Below are 17,675 nucleotides of genomic sequence, written 5' to 3'. Positions count from 1 at the left end.
CCTGCATTAACATGCAAATAGCACGCCTGCTGTGTGGGTGTGCGTGCGTGCTTCTTTCTTCATGAACATGCGTGTGATTTCTCTTTGATTTGTAAACTGGAGCAAGCCGCCGCTAACTTCCTTTTCACCCTACTCATTTACGCACCTTCGCAGCTAGTATGTGGTGCTGTCTCCCTGCAGGGAACGGGTATTTCTTTTCCAATCTTGACGCACACGGTGTGATGCCTTCCTGCCTGAGCAAGCCCATCCCGATGGTTAGCATCGTTTGGGTTTCCTATGAGTTCACGTCTGTCCCTTTTCCTCATACACCGGAGAGCATATCTCCAGGTGCATTTGAAAATGGACATGGTCAGAGTATTCTAAAAAAAGCCTGTCCACTTTCAGAGAACAGGCTTCACACTATGAATACATGTGACCGAGGAAGAAATGGCAAGATCAATGTTTTTTTTTTCCTCTTGGCTTTTATGCTTCCCATCCAACAGTCATTCATTTTTAATTTTATCCTAAAAGCATTTCTCTTCTTCCATCTAGATGACGTCCAGGCGTATCTGAAAAGCTTAAGCCACAAAGACAGGAAATTGTTTTTCTTTTTTATTCATTTGACAAGAACACCAAGTTGAAAATACCTGGTTGGAGAAGGGCTCCGGAAAGAGCTGGTCATGCACAGAGCTCACGGCGCTGCTTGCTATGTATTATTTAGTAGATCCTCAATGAGAAAATGCACTGGGTGCCTGGGCTGTTGAAAGAGATTTTCGAAAGCCTGTCTCAGTCCCAGCTGCACTTTCAGCAAATCCCATTTGCAGCGAGTGATGCATGTGTCCAGGCCCGCAGGTGCCCTTTCCCACAATGCACCTGTGCTCTGGGCTGTCGGTGCTGAGTCTGGTAACTTCAGAGGGCGCTCGCATCTCCCCGGTACCTCTGTCCTGCGGCCCCACACAATGACCAGAGAGGGAGAAGCAGAGCGGGACCAGGTGGCTTAGCGAAAAGGAGGGCCTGGGCCAGTTCCAAGCAAAATAAGGCAGGAGCTGGCTTGCCGAAGGCACTCGAGTTTCTCCACGCTCTGGCTGATGTCCCAGCCCTGTCCCTGGGCAGGTGTCTGTCCAGGTGCGAGATGCCCCATCCAGCTTCCTGCCTCCACGAGCACGAGGCTCCCAGAACCCCCTCTCCCTCATTTCCGCAGCCTTTCCTATCGTGATTCCTCCTCCAGGCTACCCTTGAACAGACAAAGATGACTGGGTAACGCAGGAGAGACTAGCTTGCTTCATAGGTTACGCTGAAAGACAACATCACCTTCCTTTTTAGCTTGTTTCAGACCGTTTTCTTGCTACTAGAGTCTCTCTCCTTGTCTCAAGGCAAGCCCTCAAGGCCCACAGCCACTCACCACTTCTAAGCCCCTTCAGGTGGAAAGGGGTCTCTTCTCACTGAGCAGTTTCAGATTATGTTTGTCAAAGCACTTCATGGCGAGTTGCATTCCGCCCGGTGGACTTAGTTGTCCCTGTGGCCTTATTTACATACATTGCTTCTGGGCGCTAGTGTGGTTATATGTTATCCTATCACTGCCTGACCATTATGGTAGAAATAATGCCTCCCTTCCTGGGGCAGAAATGTCTGTTTTAAAGCCCAGAGTGGTCATGTGCATCATAGTTCCGTCCTTTGGTACCCCCGCCCTTCCTCAACGCTGAGATGAAACACTAGACTTGGGTTAGGTCTGCACCTCTAGGCAAAGACCTGAATGGAGAAGGTGGTGTTTTCGGGAACATCTGTGTGGGTTGACATCTTTCCCAGGAGCAGTTCTTAGAATACCAATTTGGAGTTTCACAAAACTGTTAACTTTGTGGAATTGTGTTCATCCGCCTGGTGGAATGTAATACTGAAAACAAAAAACAAATCCACTTAAAACTTATGATCATATAAACAATACATTTGAGGCCTCTCTGTGATATAAACAGACTGAAAAATGATAGCATGCTTTTGCAAAAACAAGGGGTTTTATTCTTTACAGCAAATTTTATTGTTAGCTTTTTCTTCATCGGTGGACTGAGTTACCCTGTTTCCTATTTTGCTGCTGTTGTTGTTATCAACAGAGTCGTATTTGGTTATTTTTAACTTATTTTGAGTTGACGCAGAAGCCCAAAATGTGGGAAAGGAACGCCTTGCATTAACATTGTCTGCGTTCCCAGAATGAAGGGAAAATTTCGCGGTGGAAGTTTAATTTGCAAGGCATAATTTATGGCACTATAAAGACACATTTCTGCCGAAACCAAGAGCCCTTTCATTTCTTTTCTCATTTGACGTCTGCAGAGGGAGAGTAACTATTTCTTCATTTGGAGGAAGCTAAGGCTATTTTTGAAGCGGGTCCCCTAAATTAATCCACTGCGGTAGGCGTTATTTTCTCCAGCACACATCTGCCTTAAATATAGTACCTGCACAGACACAGCAAAAGCAGAAATAGCTTAAGATTTAAATAGGTGATATCGTCTCATGTGGGAGAGACGAGTCTTGTCGATGATATAAAAGTGCTTGTTTCCTTATAGTCATGGACTTTTTTCCAGTGGCTTTATTTTGTCACGCTGTGCCTTGATTTGGGATGTAATTAATGAAAAGCTCCGGCTTTGTCCTTCATCAGATTTTCATTTTTCTGGTAGGACTGAATCACTTGGTGATCAGTAACTCCTGCTATATTTCTGGCAATCTCTCCCTCGACTTTTCCACCCAGGTCACCGATTTATCTGCAGCTTGTCTAGTGCCAAAAGGTGCTGAGGTGGCTGGACGAGGAAAGGTTCCCATTCTCCTATGTTGTGCTCCGTTGGAAGATAGAAGAACTCTGGCATAGGAGGGTTCAAAGGTCGAGGGTTCAAAGGTCAATTTCCAGGTTAGAAGTCTGGTGGTGGTCATGAATTCAGTCAAATGAGCACTATCCGAGCTATTTCGGTGAACGGCACACGTGGCTGAGCCGGCCTGGGTCAGCTCCCTTGGACAGCTGGGCCTGGTGGGCCCGTTTGGTGGAAGGACACGTCCCTTTGGCTTCCTGCCTCCGCCTGCCCGCTCTGCGTCACAGGGTCACACAGACTCACGTGAGAGGAAGGTGTTTGCTTCGTTTCTGGAGACCAGCAGTCCCGGATCAGGGCGCCAGGGTGGCTGGGGGCTTGGTGCATTGATGGGGTCTTCTCACTGTGTCCCCACAGGGCAGCGTGTGAAGGAGCTCTTGGGGTCTCTTGGATGAGGCCCCCACTCCTGTTCACCAGGGCCCCAGCCCCATTACCTCATGGCCTCTCAAAGGACCATTGTCACACTGGGAAGACGGTTTCTACATGTGAGTTTGGGGGATGTGGGTGTCCCAGCTGGGAGAGCAGAGTTTGGGTGAGGGCTACATTTCCAGTTTGCAGGTGGCCGCCTGCTTGTCGAGTGCTCCCATGGTGGGGAGAGGACGCTCTGGCGCCCCCTCCTGTCCTCACCAGGTTGCCCGTGCATCATCAGGACCCCACCCTTGCAACCTGGTCTAAACCTGTGACACTCCCGTGGTCATGTCCACATGCTATTGGGAGCCAGGCCTTCCCACTGGGAGGCACTGCTCAGTCCTAAACTCCTGCCGTTTTAGGTGACATTCTCAGCTCACACTCTGAACTCCTATCATAGAGGACTGACTGATAAGACATGAAAAGTAAAAAGTGGAGCGTGACGGCCCACCATCTTCATGGAACGGAGAGCAAATGAGAGCTGCAGGCAGTGAGGGTGCCCAGCCATGGACCCCTGGTCCATGGGCAGGAACACAGGGAATTCTGATGCCTGGGTGCCAGTAGAAAGGGCCCCCCTTGGGTCTGTGAACAGGGGCCTTCCCTTCCCAAAACAAGGGCCTCCTTGCCAACAATTAGCACGGCATCCACGGACGGTCCCCTCAGAGCGCTTGCTGGTTCTGACACATTGAACTTGGAGTTGAACAAATGCTACTGAATCCTGGCTTCACCAAAGGCCCACCCCTTGATAGAACAGCATCCAAATCACCTCCCTTCGTCCTTCAAGGAGGTGTCGTCCCCATGTCACTCCCTTTGAGGCCCAGGACACAGTCCTAAGGGAGCAAAGGCACCAGCCGTCCTAGTGGGCAGTCATGCTAAGAGAAGACTGGACGGCCTAAAACGTGTCCATGTGGACTCAAAATCCACGATGACACCCACGTGTAGAAACAGTGCCTTGCACCAGCTCACGTTCCTGAGGGGAACTCAGTACCTGCCTGTCCCTCCTTCAGTGCGGTGACACTGGCTACCTGCAGGGTGGCTAGCACAGCACGCTGGCCACAGAGCCAGGAAAGCCAGAGCCGGACCACAAGCTCCAGCCCTCTCACCCCCATCCTCACCTACACACTGGGGGCCCAGCCCAGCCTGACAAACACAAGTGTGTGACCGTCCACACGACACGCACTGCTGATTCTGGTCCCACCTGTTCCTTAGAAATGCAGCAAATGAGTCCACCTCTCGGACTCAGGATTCTGCTTTGTAAAATGGATACATTCATGCCCCTGCATTGGGAGCACCAGGAAGGTTCACCAGGGGACATGCCTAGAATTCTGTGGATGCCCCTCTGGGGCCTGGCCCCTGGGTCCAGCCTCCCCAGCATGTACATGGAGGGCAAACCCCTGACCTGGCCCAGTTGGGAGCCACAGCTGTACAGGCAGAGTCGTCAGCAGCAGCATCGGCTCCGAATTCCACTGCCCAGTGGAACACAACTGGGAACCAAGAGCAGCTTCGGCTGATTCTGACATTGCTGCCGGTCTCCCACCAGTCGGACCCTCCAATTCCTGAACTGCCTGCGGACTCAGGCTTGTCGGACTCTCTCCCCTTGACCCCGCAACATCCCCCCAAGGGAAGTCCACCGGCAGGGGACTGGTGCCCTGGACAAAAGAGACAACAGATGTGAGGCCTGCGTCCACACGCGGACGTGAGAGACGGCGGTTCGTCCTGCCCCACTGAGCCCTGGCTGTGTGGCCGGTGACGCTGTGGCGGTTTACGTTGGTGTTAGGGGCCAAAATCTCACAAAAACCGTTGAGGGGAACAAGATGCAGGGTTGAGCATTTCAAACACCCTCTGGCAGAGAGACTTGGGGGGGAAAAAAGTGCCAATTTTCACGGTCTAATTTCTAACTTCCTGTCACAAGGTGATTGTATTTTCGCTGAAACCAGGGGCCAGGTGAAACGGTTCCGGCTTCATTAACACCTGCAGCACCAGGTGTCACCTTGAGTGTGACTACCCAAAACAGGGTGATTTTCCCAAAGACAACAGGAGGCAACAACGCTTCCTGTTGCAGGTGGAGAACGGGTGGGCTGGCTGACGGTCCGCGCGAAACCGTGTGGTTTCCAAATTTAAATCACCTCGTGAGCTCGGGTGAGGGCTGTGGCGCGTGGACCCTATTTAGGGCCACATTCGTGCCCTTATTTCATCCTGAAAGGGGGAAGCAAAGGTGAAGCTTCTCTGGGACGCTCTGAGTCAAGGGGGAAAGGGGACCATGGCGGGGACACAGGACTTTCCGGAAGGAAGGCTAACTAGCCGGGCTTCGGGTGCTCCTGCTGTGTCTCTTCTCCCCAAACACACTTTCTCTGCCTGTCCCCAGCCCCCAGCTCCACCTCCAGGACACTGCGTGGCTGCGTCATATTGAGTTAGCAACCAGGACATGTCTCCTAGCCTAGGTCCTCGCGAACGGAAATACCTGGGGCCGGGGTGCAGTTGGAATGGCTTCCTCTCACGAGAACTCCCAGTCGGCTCCTTGTGACTGCCGAGCACGGGGCCAAGGCCCACCGGGCTTGAACGGTCCCCATGCCTGGCGATCCAGGACTCTGTCGGCCCACCCGTGAAGAAACGGAGGTGCAGGTTGCTTAGGGGAGCTAAGAGTCAGCTGGGCTCCCCCAACGTGAGCTCCCAACAAGTGCTCCTCTTCCTCCCTCTATCACAGTTCAGACCATTCAGCGAAGTAACAGGCACGAAGCGTCCACCTAAACACGATGGAAGTTGGTGTCTATTTTCCTGAAAGAGACCTAGGACTGTGTCTTTTATTCTCGGTCCCCATGATCCATCCTTTCATGCGGCATATAGAAAGCACGTAATCACAGCACTCTCTCCTGCTCTGATACGCAAACTCCAATGTCTCAGCCAGGCACCTCTGCCCGGCACCATCATGAGGCAAGCGAGCCTGCTCTCTCTTCGTTCCCTGCCTCCAGCCTCATTCTCTGCCTGCAGCAGCGCGAACTGTGTGAAGAAGGGCTCACTGCCTGCACACTGCCCTGGATGTGTGGGTCAAACGTCTGTGATGGAGGAAGCGATCTCCATGTGGAAGGAAGGTGCAGACCCTGAGGCCCCTTCTGGCCTTGTGCAGAGACAGGCCTGCCTCGGACCCAGCCCTCCACCAGCTCTGTCCTCGCCAAACTAACGGAAACCGTGTCAAGGCTGAGAGGAGTACAGAAGACATGACAGATGCCACTTTTCACCCGGCGGAGCTATCTGCAGAACCGCAGGTCATTCCCAGCAAGGACTGCTTTAACTGTGAGGTTCCAGAAACCACTGGGGGTGCTGGCATCTCAGCTCCAAAACAGAGAAACATCGAAAAGGGAAGAGAATGTCTTCCCGAACAAGTCACGTTGAATGCGCCCTAGATTTTTCTGGCACGTACTCAGCATTTTAGGGAGTTTCAGTTCTTGTGAAATTGGAGATTTTAGATTGATTTTATTCTTCCCACATGGCACATACGAAAGCATCCGTGGAGAAAAAGAACAGGATGAGATGAACATAGCTTCTAAAACCAAGAAACCTGAAACCCAAAACTCAGTGACCAAATTCTAATGGGCATTGCACGAAAATTACAAAAGAGTGGAAGTGATGTGAAGAAAATCATCACTTTCCTGGCAATGGAGGAACAGGAGGCACTTTCCCGTCGGTGGCTTCGTGAAGGAGATAGTACGGTCAGAACTGGACAACTGGCGTCCCAAGGACCTTTGGGCAAGCAAATGCAAACCACGCTCCATGCACAAGTAACTGAGGCCAGAAGTCTGCTCCAAGGATCATGCAACACAGGGCCACGGAGGCTCGCAGAGCTCTGGTCAGTCAGTGACTGGGCTGCACACCCTTTGTCCAGGCCACTTTGGTTGCAGCTGTGTCCTCTCCCAAGCACTGCAAACCCTCAGTGACATTTGGTGGCAACTGTGCACAATTGCACAGTTGCAAAATGGTAGAATAGTTTATTCTGAGAAAAGAAATCCACAGGCATGACCATTAGCCTTGACAAAGCCACTGCTTGGAGAAATTATTTCCTGAAGCCCCTTTCTGAAAACTATTAGTCATTTTCTCTCTACCAGCAAGGCACCAGGAAACTGTCAAAGACCGCATCGGAAGGGGAGCGATGTCCGTTGAAGGTGCAAGCTGGTTTCGAGAACAGCAGGCCCACTTTTGCTTTTAACCAGGAAACTCTGAGATCTACTGGATGTCCTCCAAACCTACCCATGTTTCTTTCCGTTTATTGCCAAATAATACCCCATCGGAAGTAGACGTACTTCCTTTATCCGCCCACCTGTTGGTGGGCCCGTGGGTGCTGTCCCTGGGCCCCCCCCACCCAGCCTGACCCCCTTCCCCTGTCAGTCTCCACACCGTTGTCTGTGTCCCTGGGTCATGCGCACATGTTCTTTGTTGCTCCCTCCCCTCTCTTTCATCTTTTCATATACCTGCCAGCCATGGGTACATCTTGCTGGGAGGAATGTGTACGCAAGAGAAGTAAGCCGCTTACAGAAGGGCAAATGCTGCTTGTTTCCATTTCAATGAGAGAAAGAACAACAGAGCAAGAGGTGGAGGACGTAGCAGAGGTTGCCAGGGGAATGGGGAGGCGGAGTTCAAGGGCCACGCAGTCTCAGTGTCTACACGGTGACCAGTTTCTCGAGACCTGCCCAGCAACCCCATGCCTGGTGCTAACACTCCCCGTATTTAACGATATGGTAGTTGGTGCTTCCCAGCTGCTAAGGCACTCAGTCTCCTGTGGTGCGGCCACAGAAACCCACAAACAAGAGCACCAAGGGGACAAGTTGTGGGGGTGGGGGCTGTCTGTTACTGAATTGCCCTGACAGCCACGCAGGTGTCTACATACCTCTAAACCCATCACGTGGCTCCCACTGAAACACGCGGGCCTCTGTGTCTGTCATCCCTCCCTCGGCGAAGCTGTCAACAAACAAGAATAAACAAAGAAATAAATGTCCACCCATCAAAAACATTTACAGTATCAGAAGCAGAATTAGGGAGAAAAATACCACGTTACATTCAGGGCAAAGCAGATAAATAATTTATTTGAAAATCAATAGCATGGATTTCTTTTTTCATTTTAGAAAGCTGTTTGTAACGTGGTATATCCAGGGAAAATGGAGAAAAAGCACTTGAAAAATGAAACCTTGTCTGTTTGAAAAGTCACCACTGGATAATGGGGAAATGTTCCACTTAAAAATTGTTAGTCTGTGGAGAAGGATCACGGCCAAGACGAGCTGGGCTGCCTTCCTGGGCTCAGCAGCAGCCTTTGTCAACCTGATCCAATTTTTCTCTTGTTGAAACTGCTTCATTAATTTAATGGGCAAGAAATAAATATTTGATGTGCAATTAGTTGGAGATTATTATGACCAGAATGGAAGCTTTCCAAATAAACAGCTGCTCCGGCGGTCCCAACGCAAGGAAGGCAAGGCGCAGAATGGAAAAATGAAGGACGCAGCCGCTCAAGTGAGGAAGCGTTACAACATCCCATGAGCGGTGGGCCCTGGAAACAGCACACTAGGAACAGAGGGAGCATAGGTTCCCCTGAGTTGGTGTTGCAGGATTCTTAGGGTATGATCCCAGCAGTGGGATCGCCGGGACAAAATGCAGTGCAGGAAATGAGTGGATCAAAAAAACGGTGCCTTTACACCATGGAATACTATGCAGCAGAAAGAAAGAAGGAGCTCCTACCCTTTGCAACAGCATGGATGGAACTGGAGAGCGTGATGCTGAGTGAAATAGGCCAGGCGATAAAAGAGAAATACCTTATGGTTTTGCCTACAAGTGCAACCTAATCAATAAAACAAACAAGCGAGTGAAATTGAACCAGAGACACTGAAATAAGCAACAAACTGGCAGTGACCAGAGGGGAGTGGGGAAGGAGATAATGGGAGAATGAAGGGGAAGGGATAAGTCAAAGAACATGTATGAGTGACCCACCACATGGACTGCAGGGTGGAAATTGACTGGAGCAAGGGGTGGGCCGGGTGGAGGAGGGCAAAGCGGAAAAAATTGGGACAACTGTCACAGAACAACAATAAAACATTTAAAAAAATAAAACTAACAGTATTCCCTTAGTGAGCGAGGTGGCTGGTCAGTTAGACACCTGCTGCTGGTTTGTCACAGCACCTCAGGACAAGAGTCACCATGCTTGTGGCCAAACACCCCCTGACCAGAGGGACATGTCCCTCTGAGGGTGGCCCAAGAGGAAACTGTGATGGACAGAGATATTGACCAGTTCCACCAGCTCTGTCAGAGCGCCCGTTCCCATGCATGGACGTCCAACTGTTGAACCGTGATGATCAAATATGAGCATTTATAGGCATGTAGTTGGTGTCCACCATGAGCTGTAATGATTCCACGTCAAGAGGGGGTGGCGTCTGTCTGTCTGTCTGTCTGCTGCAATTCAGAACAAACCTTTGAGGTTTTGTGGATCCAGCTCCGACCCTGTGGAGGAACTCAGGACCTTCCAAGTGAACTCAGTTCTTCACCCCTGCAGGTCTTACCAGAGGGCCCCTCCCTCTGGAGACAGACCAGATCTGCAGTTCACATCTCTTCCCCAGTGCAGAGTAAGCACCCGAGGGCAGAGGCTGTGGCCCGTGTCTCAGGTTCTCCAGACGCCGGAATACTTGCTGATTCCCAAGAGCGCCCTGTGTGCCCTGGAAGGATGTCTGTAGCTGTTCAGGCGCACAGAAGGGGACAAACATCCCAGGATCAGCACCAGTGAGTCAGAAACTAGAGAGACCTATGACCTTAGCAATAAATCACTTCCCCCCTCCCTCCTGCCCTCTCTTCCTTTCACGAATTTATTTCAGCATTCACTGAGTCCTTCTGATGTTTAACGGACTGCTCTAGAATCTAGACATACACTACAAGTTGCACTTTTTTTTTCAAGAGAGGAACACAGAATTATCCAGCAAAAATGCATTTCACCAGATCATTACCTGAATGAGATTCAATGCTATAAAGAAAAGAAACAGTTACATCTCACAAGTCAGAAGGGGTAAGAGGAGACTGTGGGAAATTCCACATAAACTGGTTGGAGACGCAAACCCAAAATAATGTACTTTATGGCTACAAAAAGAAAATGAAGAGAAGTATCAGTCTGTGCTAGAAGATAGATGTCTCTACCCCTAAATTTGTAGTCTGTAATAAATGCTTCTAAACATATAAGAACAGATCATGTGCCCTGGACCAGTCATTAGCTCTTATTTAGCAAAGATTTTATTTACCCGTGAGAGGGCACAAGTTGAAGTCCAGGACAGGCAGTCACCAGTAATGAGTGGGTTGGGGGCAGTTCAGGGTTTGTGGGTGCTCAGCCTCACCCACCGCCTGACTGTCATCTTCAAAACAGTGGCATCAGAATTGTAACAGGGTACAGCCAAGGGAGGGGCCCAAATATGGATTTGTAATGGGGTCCAGAACCCAGTGTCCAGGAAATATTAGAAAAAATATATATATGTCTATAGGATGTCTTCACCCCCACAAGTCTGAGCTGGGGGATGGGACGCATGGAGCAGGGCCGTTGAGAGTTGTTTTGCATAGCAACAGTTTTGAGGATAACCTCTAGAAAGGTTGTTTAACATATCTATGATCTTTAACTTGTTTCATGGGTATGTTAAACACCTGTGGCCAAGCTTTGAGCCAGGGGGATGGGTGTGACTTCAAGCCATGACATAACTGGGAGACAGCTCCCCCTGGTTACAGCGCCTGCATGAGAGCTTGGAGATGATTGTCTCCCAACCACAGGCCACACCTGCCCGGACTTACTATGGCAGCCCAGAAAAGCTAGAAGAATACGGGAATGCTGGCAGGTGTGGCCAATTGTGGGAGGAATCAGGAATGGTGTGGGAGAGGAAGATTGGTGCTGGGATTTAAGCCCAGGTGTGCAGCCATGCAGGGTCTTTTGGGGACCACGTGGCTTGGGCAGAGAAGAACCATGGAGTTCTATTTCTTTTTCTGAGATACGGTACCCCAGACTGGGCAGAAGGAGAAGGAAGGACTGTGTGTTTGTGGGTGTTCTCAAAGACTTGGGGATCTCAGTGAAGACATTAAGTCGTTACTCTTAAGTTTGTATAACTCTTTAAATAAATAATTCCTTTCCTTTTCACCAATCTGTGGTATTGGGAGATGCCTTTCCCTGGCAGTGGGCAAGATGAACTTGGTACGGGGTGGGGAACCCCCAGAGTACAAGGGTGGGCCCGTTTGGTAATAGTACATCATTGCCCCCTTATCCCCCTGGGTGTGTTCTGTAACGGAATCACCTGAGAAGTCACTGGGGACCTTATTTAAAGGGCAGGATCCTGAGCCCCATTTCCTGGACATCTTATCAGTAACAAGCACTCAGGTGGATCATTTGGCGCCTTAAAGTTTGAGCATGCCTGACGGGATGCAGATTCTGAATTTCTGGCATAAGGTGGAAGGGGATGTGCTTGCTTCTGAGGACCAGAGGCGTATGCTGCAGAGTTTCCGGACTTCCAAGTTCTTGTCTTTCAGAACTCCAGTTACGAATGTGAGACTATGGACCACAAGTTCTCGCCGAGTTTAAGCTCTGCTGATGCACAAAAGCTTTAACTTCCCAATGTCTCAGTCTGCCCACCAGAGGCTCGGATCTAAGGGACCATAAATGCAAAACCTCATTGTGCCTCCCTATCCCACTGATGTCACAGAAGGAGACTCGGGTGGGGAGGTCACACACTCATTCACTGCCGATGCTTCACATCCACAAAACAAGGAGACTGCAGAGTCATTGTGTTCCTACTATGTGCCGGACCTCTTAGAATATTATCTTGATTAAAATGAATGAAATCCTCCCCGTAACCGTCCAGGGAGAGCATTGCGTTCCACATTCTGCAGGGGGAAATAACTTGCTGAGCTGGAGAACAGAAGCACAAATCTTATATCTTGCCTTTGTCTTGATTGTAGATTGATTCTAAAGGCATTACTGGATTATGTTAGTCCACATCCCTTTTTGAAAAAAATTAAGAACACTTCACGTTCTCCGCATCGATGCCAGCCAAGAATGATGTTCACCTGGCTTCCCTGAAACCGCCTGCCCCCTGGCTTGTTCTGTTCAGTAACATGTTGTGATATTTGGGTGTGGCCAGGTTCCAAAATGCACTTCAGAACTTACACAGTGTCTTCTCAGTGCCAGCAGGCTTAAAACAGACAGGAGTTAGTGACGGTCATCTGAAAGTCCACACATTTTGTATTATTGATGACTGTAAAACTGGTAGACAAGTTCTTCCTTAAGCCCATTTCAGGTATAGGCCTTAATGGAAAAAAATTTTTTTAAGTCGTGAAAACACAGGCAACAGGGAACAGTCCTTGTGAGTAAACATACTTTGGATTTTGGCAACCTGGGGAAGATGGCGTAGCTTACTCTTTCCTAGGTAGTTTTGCTACTCCCGATTCAGGTCAAAGACCCCAAGCCAGCCCCGAATGGGGGGGCTCTGTGGGTTGGGTGTCATCCTGCAAACTGAAAGTTCACCTGTTGGATCCGAGTCAGGGCACATGCCTGAGTCAAGGGCTGGGTCCCTGTTTGGGGGCGTGTGAGAGGCAACTGATGGATGTGTCTCTCCCTCTCTTTCTCCCTCCCTTCCCTCTCTCTAAAAATAACTAAGTCAAGTTTTCCAAAAATCCATAGCCAAAGGTAATGCATGCTACTGAATCCTGACCATGTAGTCTCCACCAGCCTTCAGCCTGGTATTTTGGCCCGGAGTCCGGGATGGCTGTGAGAAACCCAAGTCTGCTGCTAAACACAGGCTTGTACCACGGACCGGCTGCATGCTCATTCATCTCTAGCCCCTGCAGGACTCCCACCTACGGGCATGGGAGCCCCGACCCCTGTAGGTCAAAGCATGTCCCCATTCCTGCCATTGACTGGCGTCTTATGGGCTCTCCTGGAAGGACAGCCCTACAAGGAAGGAATCTGCCCATATTTTTATTAATTCGTTTTAATACATAGTTGGTGGCTGGACACATTCGATATGCCCATGCTGAAGACGTATTGATTTTTAAATTAAACCGTCCTGGAATATATGAAACATAGCCGTCAGCCTACAGGGTATGATTTACTGATTCAAACCCCTCTATATGTAGGTGAGTCTGCAACTATGTATACATACATGCACATGCACACCTATGTATACATGCCTAATCAGTGCATAAATGGACCTATATGCCTATGTAGCTAGAAACCCTTCAAAAATCCTATATACCTAGCAAAGTGTCAGCTCTGCTGATACAGGGAATCATACGTGTCTGAGATTTTGCAAAAGCTATGCTTCACCTGGGGGCTGTAACCAGCATTTGTATGGAAGCTAAAGGATTAAATTCACTTACACCATATATGTGATAATTCAGTGGCAGCCCCGCCACTCAAGTCAATCAACAGTAGGCGCACTGCAGCTGCACGATGCGAACGTTCCCCATAATCGCAAACTTGAATCCCCCCCCCCTCACTGCAAGCTTCCACGGGAGACAGCCTCGTGCTCCCGTGGCTGGCTGTACCATTTTTTAGAGCCAATAAAATGTCATAAAATCTTCACTGACAAACGAGAATTAATTTCTATGAACTATTTATCTATTTGTATAGCGCGCAGCGCACCGTCCATGAAATTAGAGCGTGATGCCCCGGAGCAGGGAGGGACTCAGAACACAGCCGTCCTAACAGGATTTGCATTCTCTGCCTCTCCCTCCAGAGGCAGACCGCAGACGAGTTAATGGAATCGGCTTTTACTGCCGACGAGATGCATTTACAGAGCAGAGGCGCCTCTGGGTGCACAGGAGTGTAAATTGAAAGTAGACTAGGAATTCCACAGTCTGCTGTGGGAGAGGGGGCAGGGAAAGACAAAGTGGACATTGGCTCCTGATGGGGAGGGAGGGGGCGAAGGGGTGGGTCTCTGGGCGAGGGTGCCAGAGCTGATTGATCACTGAAGCAGAAGTGCCTTTTGCCTGGTATTTTTGGCCCGGAGTCCGGGATGGCGGTGGGAAACCCCAGTTGACGGCTGAATGCAGCCTTGAACAACACTGGCAACGGCAGACTCACCAGCACCCACGTACGGGATGGTAGTCTGGACCCCTGCGGAATTGGGGTGCTGTGGGCAGGACTGTAGAGTGTTGAACAGCTTTCAGTGAAGGTGGGACCCATGGCAGTCCCTTCAAGAGGGGCACCTGTGGTCTCCCGGGCAAGGCCACCGCTTTGTGACTGATAATGGGTGGGTTGCTTTTGTTTTCTTCCCTGTGTCCAGGACATACCTTTCTTTCTGGGACACTTCTACGGGACAGAGAGCAATAGTGGAAAAAGGGTTTCCGTGCAGGGGAGAGGCAAGCACCAGGCTGCCGGTCGTTAAGGACCCGTCGGCTTCTGTATGCGTCCTCCAGGTCTGCTGTGCCTTCGGAATTGAATGTCTCTCCCGAACACCAGTAAGTGCAGGGAGGGCAGACAGTGAGTCTGCTTCTGGGACCCAGCACAGGCTCTGGCGTAAAAGGTATTGGGCTTATATTTGTGGGATAAATGGATCGGAGTAAATGAATATAGTGAATAGAGGGATGGATGGGTGGATGGATGTGTGGATAGGTAGATGGATAGATGGGCAGAAAGGCCCATGGATGGGTAGATGGATTAGATAGATAGATAGATAGATAGATAGATAGATAGATAGATAGATAGATAGATAGATAGATAGATAGATAGATAGATAGGCGGATGGATGGATGGATGGATGGATGGATGGATGGATGGATGGATGGATGGATGGATGGGCAGATAGACGGGTGGCTGGATGGATAAGTGTATGCTTCATGGTGTGTAAACAAAGGAGAACAGAAGAAGAAAGTCGTCTATTATATTCCTTTGAAGTTATTTAAAACATATGTCTATAAGACAGGGTAGTCCCTCTGAAGAAACACCGCATTGGGTGACAGTTGTGGTACAGGTCTCATGCTCGTGATCCCTCACATACAGTGCTGCGCAGGAGGCATCTGCCCTGTGCACAGAACGTCAGGACAAGCTCTGCCTGGCTCCGCACCTACCCCTGGGGTGTGCCTTGTGCCCCAACAGAGCTCCCCGCTTCACAATCGCTCCCTCTCTCTCTCATTCTGTTCTTGTCAGACGTTGTTCCTCTTCTGTAAATTTAGGGGAGAACGGGCTTGATTGAAATGCAAGGGGTATAAAACCTCCTTTTAAGTTAAGTTTCCCTTTGTTTCAATGCCTGATAGTGCAAAACACTGCATTCGACCAAAACTCACAGGGAAGTTCTAGATGTTTAGAGGAGGAGTTCTGGGGGCACATCAAAGCCTGTGAGCACCTGGGAGGGGCAGGTGATCGGGCAACGCTGAGAGGTGAGACAGCCGATGAGGGCGCTGTCAAAGCTCACCTGCACCCTTTCGCCCAAAACCATCCCCGATGATGGTGAACATTCTAACACTAATCCGATCTTCAGCAAGAGGCTGTATGCACTGATGGGTCAGTGAGCTCTGCAGGTGACATTTCCAGGGAGGTCCCAGGTTCCGAGGGGAGGGAGAGGACAGGAGAGCCACCAAGGGAAGCCGGAGGCATGTTGAAGATGAAAGAGGATTCTGTGAAGGGTGGGTCTCATCGTCGAAAAGGAAAAATGCCAAGAAGGTGCAGCGGTGGTTCAGACCGACAAAGGAAGCCAAGGAGTAGAGGGGGCTGTGAGTGGAGGGGGACCCTGGAAATGATTCTCAGAGGACTTCGGCCCCTGCAACTGAGGGGGGTGTTTTCTGAGCGTTAGATGCCACATGCAGGACAAATCCAGAGCACATAGTATCATGATCTAAAGAGCCTGCAGTGGAAATCAAGATCCCGGTGCGTCTGGTGGCATGAATGGACCCGGAGAGGTGGCGATTGGAGGATTCCGGAATAGCGAGTCTTAAAATGCAGAGTCGTTTGCATCCTCTGACAGCCACGCATGAGGGGTCTTGTCCAGGAAAGTCGCTGTCATCACCTGCGTCCGAGATGCCCTTCCACAGTCACGTCCAGCCATAGACTCGGACCAGAGAACTGTACGAAGTCCCTCATGGGGCCCAGACCATTGTCGAGTGAAGGAGGACTCTACTACGTACCTGGTGTTAATGTAGTGCTTATGGTTTGAAACGTCCTCACCTACACTTACTCATTCAGACCCCCCAAATCTGAGTCCCTTCCACTTTGTTTTGATGTATCCCACGAGGACAGGGACGAACGACGGGGCTGCTGGTGGAACAAGACACTTTCTTTTTCAGACCGTGATGAGAACATGCTCTTGTGTTGTGCGCTCGGAGAGAAGGGAAGGTTTGGGGCAGATATTACTAATTCTGCATCAGGGACAGAGAAGGTCAAGTTGAGTACGAAAGGGCGGGCTCAGGGAAGCGAGAACACCCTCGTGCAATCTCAGACGCTTGTCAGCTCCGAGTCACCCCCTGATGCTTCTGCGGAGCCCACGGCAGGGGACAGAACGTCACAAAGGGACCCTCTAAAGCGACTCTGCTCTTCTCCCCCACTCCCTGGCACACCGCCTCCCCAAACACCAGACAGAGAAAGCTCTGCGAGATCAAGATGTGCTGTGGGTAAAGGAAACGGAGTTCCTGGTTGGATGGAAAGGTCTGGAGATGCCAAGAAAGAAAAGAAAAGGGGGAAAACAAAAAAAGCTAAGTGCTTAAGTAGAAACCTTGGCCAACTCTTTCCAGAGGCAACAGAGTTTGATGGAGAATTAGAGATAAGCACTTCCTGGACTTCCTCGTTCACTATTTGATTCGACAGCCCTGTCTTTTCTGGAAAGTAAGTCGCCTGCCAATTGGAGTTCCAGTTCTGTAATCTGGCAAGTGAACCACGGTTCTTATGATCTCCTGTCACTCATGAGAGCCCACACGAGACAACACTCCTTGCATTTCAGTGTGGGGCTGGGGTGGCAGAGGGTAGGATAGATTGGCTCCTACAAACAAACGTGTCTCCTTTCACTTGTCAGGGAAGGAAAACATTAGAACCAAGAACATCTCTTTGGCTTTTCTCTCAACCCCCAGTCAACCTGAATTCCAAGCTTCATGTGACTGTCTAACTGCGATGCTGCACACCTGAAACTGATACAAAACAACCTGGTGTGTCACCTGCAACCACACGGTAGAAAGCCCATGGCAACGCTGAATCTGTGCGTGCTGTGAGAAGCATGCCTCCCACACGTGAAGACATGCTGGGCAGAGTCAGGTGCTAAGGGGGGTGGGCAGAGGGTGGTGTGTTCCGCCAATGCAACACGGGAGATGGGATCGGACGGGGGGTGCTGTCTGTGCTTTTGGGATCAGAGGGCAGGGGGCCGTGTGCATCCAAGAACCAAGAGTGGGGACTCAGGGCCTTCTTTCCCATGAGTCTGTGGGCGCAGCCTCCTGGAAAGGTCCTGTTAGGAAGTGTCG

At 50.2% G+C, this 17,675-nt stretch overlaps 1 protein-coding gene across 1 annotated transcript in view; it reads right to left on the bottom strand.

The window, feature by feature from the left end:
• Positions 1–17,675, bottom strand: part of PNPLA4 (patatin like phospholipase domain containing 4) — a 68,544-nt gene that overhangs the window by 4,735 nt on the left and 46,134 nt on the right. The window contains exon 7 of the mRNA XM_053673440.1: positions 8,116–8,186. Within this exon, the coding sequence (XP_053529415.1) occupies positions 8,127–8,186 (60 nt within the window). The 3' untranslated portion in view covers positions 8,116–8,126. The remainder of the gene's footprint in view (positions 1–8,115; positions 8,187–17,675) is intronic.

The sequence above is a fragment of the Artibeus jamaicensis genome, unplaced genomic scaffold (assembly GCF_021234435.1).
Source record: "Artibeus jamaicensis isolate MK-2021 breed Jamaican fruit bat unplaced genomic scaffold, CSHL_Jam_final contig_859, whole genome shotgun sequence".
NCBI classification, from domain to species: domain Eukaryota; kingdom Metazoa; phylum Chordata; class Mammalia; order Chiroptera; family Phyllostomidae; genus Artibeus; species Artibeus jamaicensis.
Note: the sequence above shows the minus strand (reverse complement) of the source record. Positions and strands in the feature narration are given on the sequence as shown.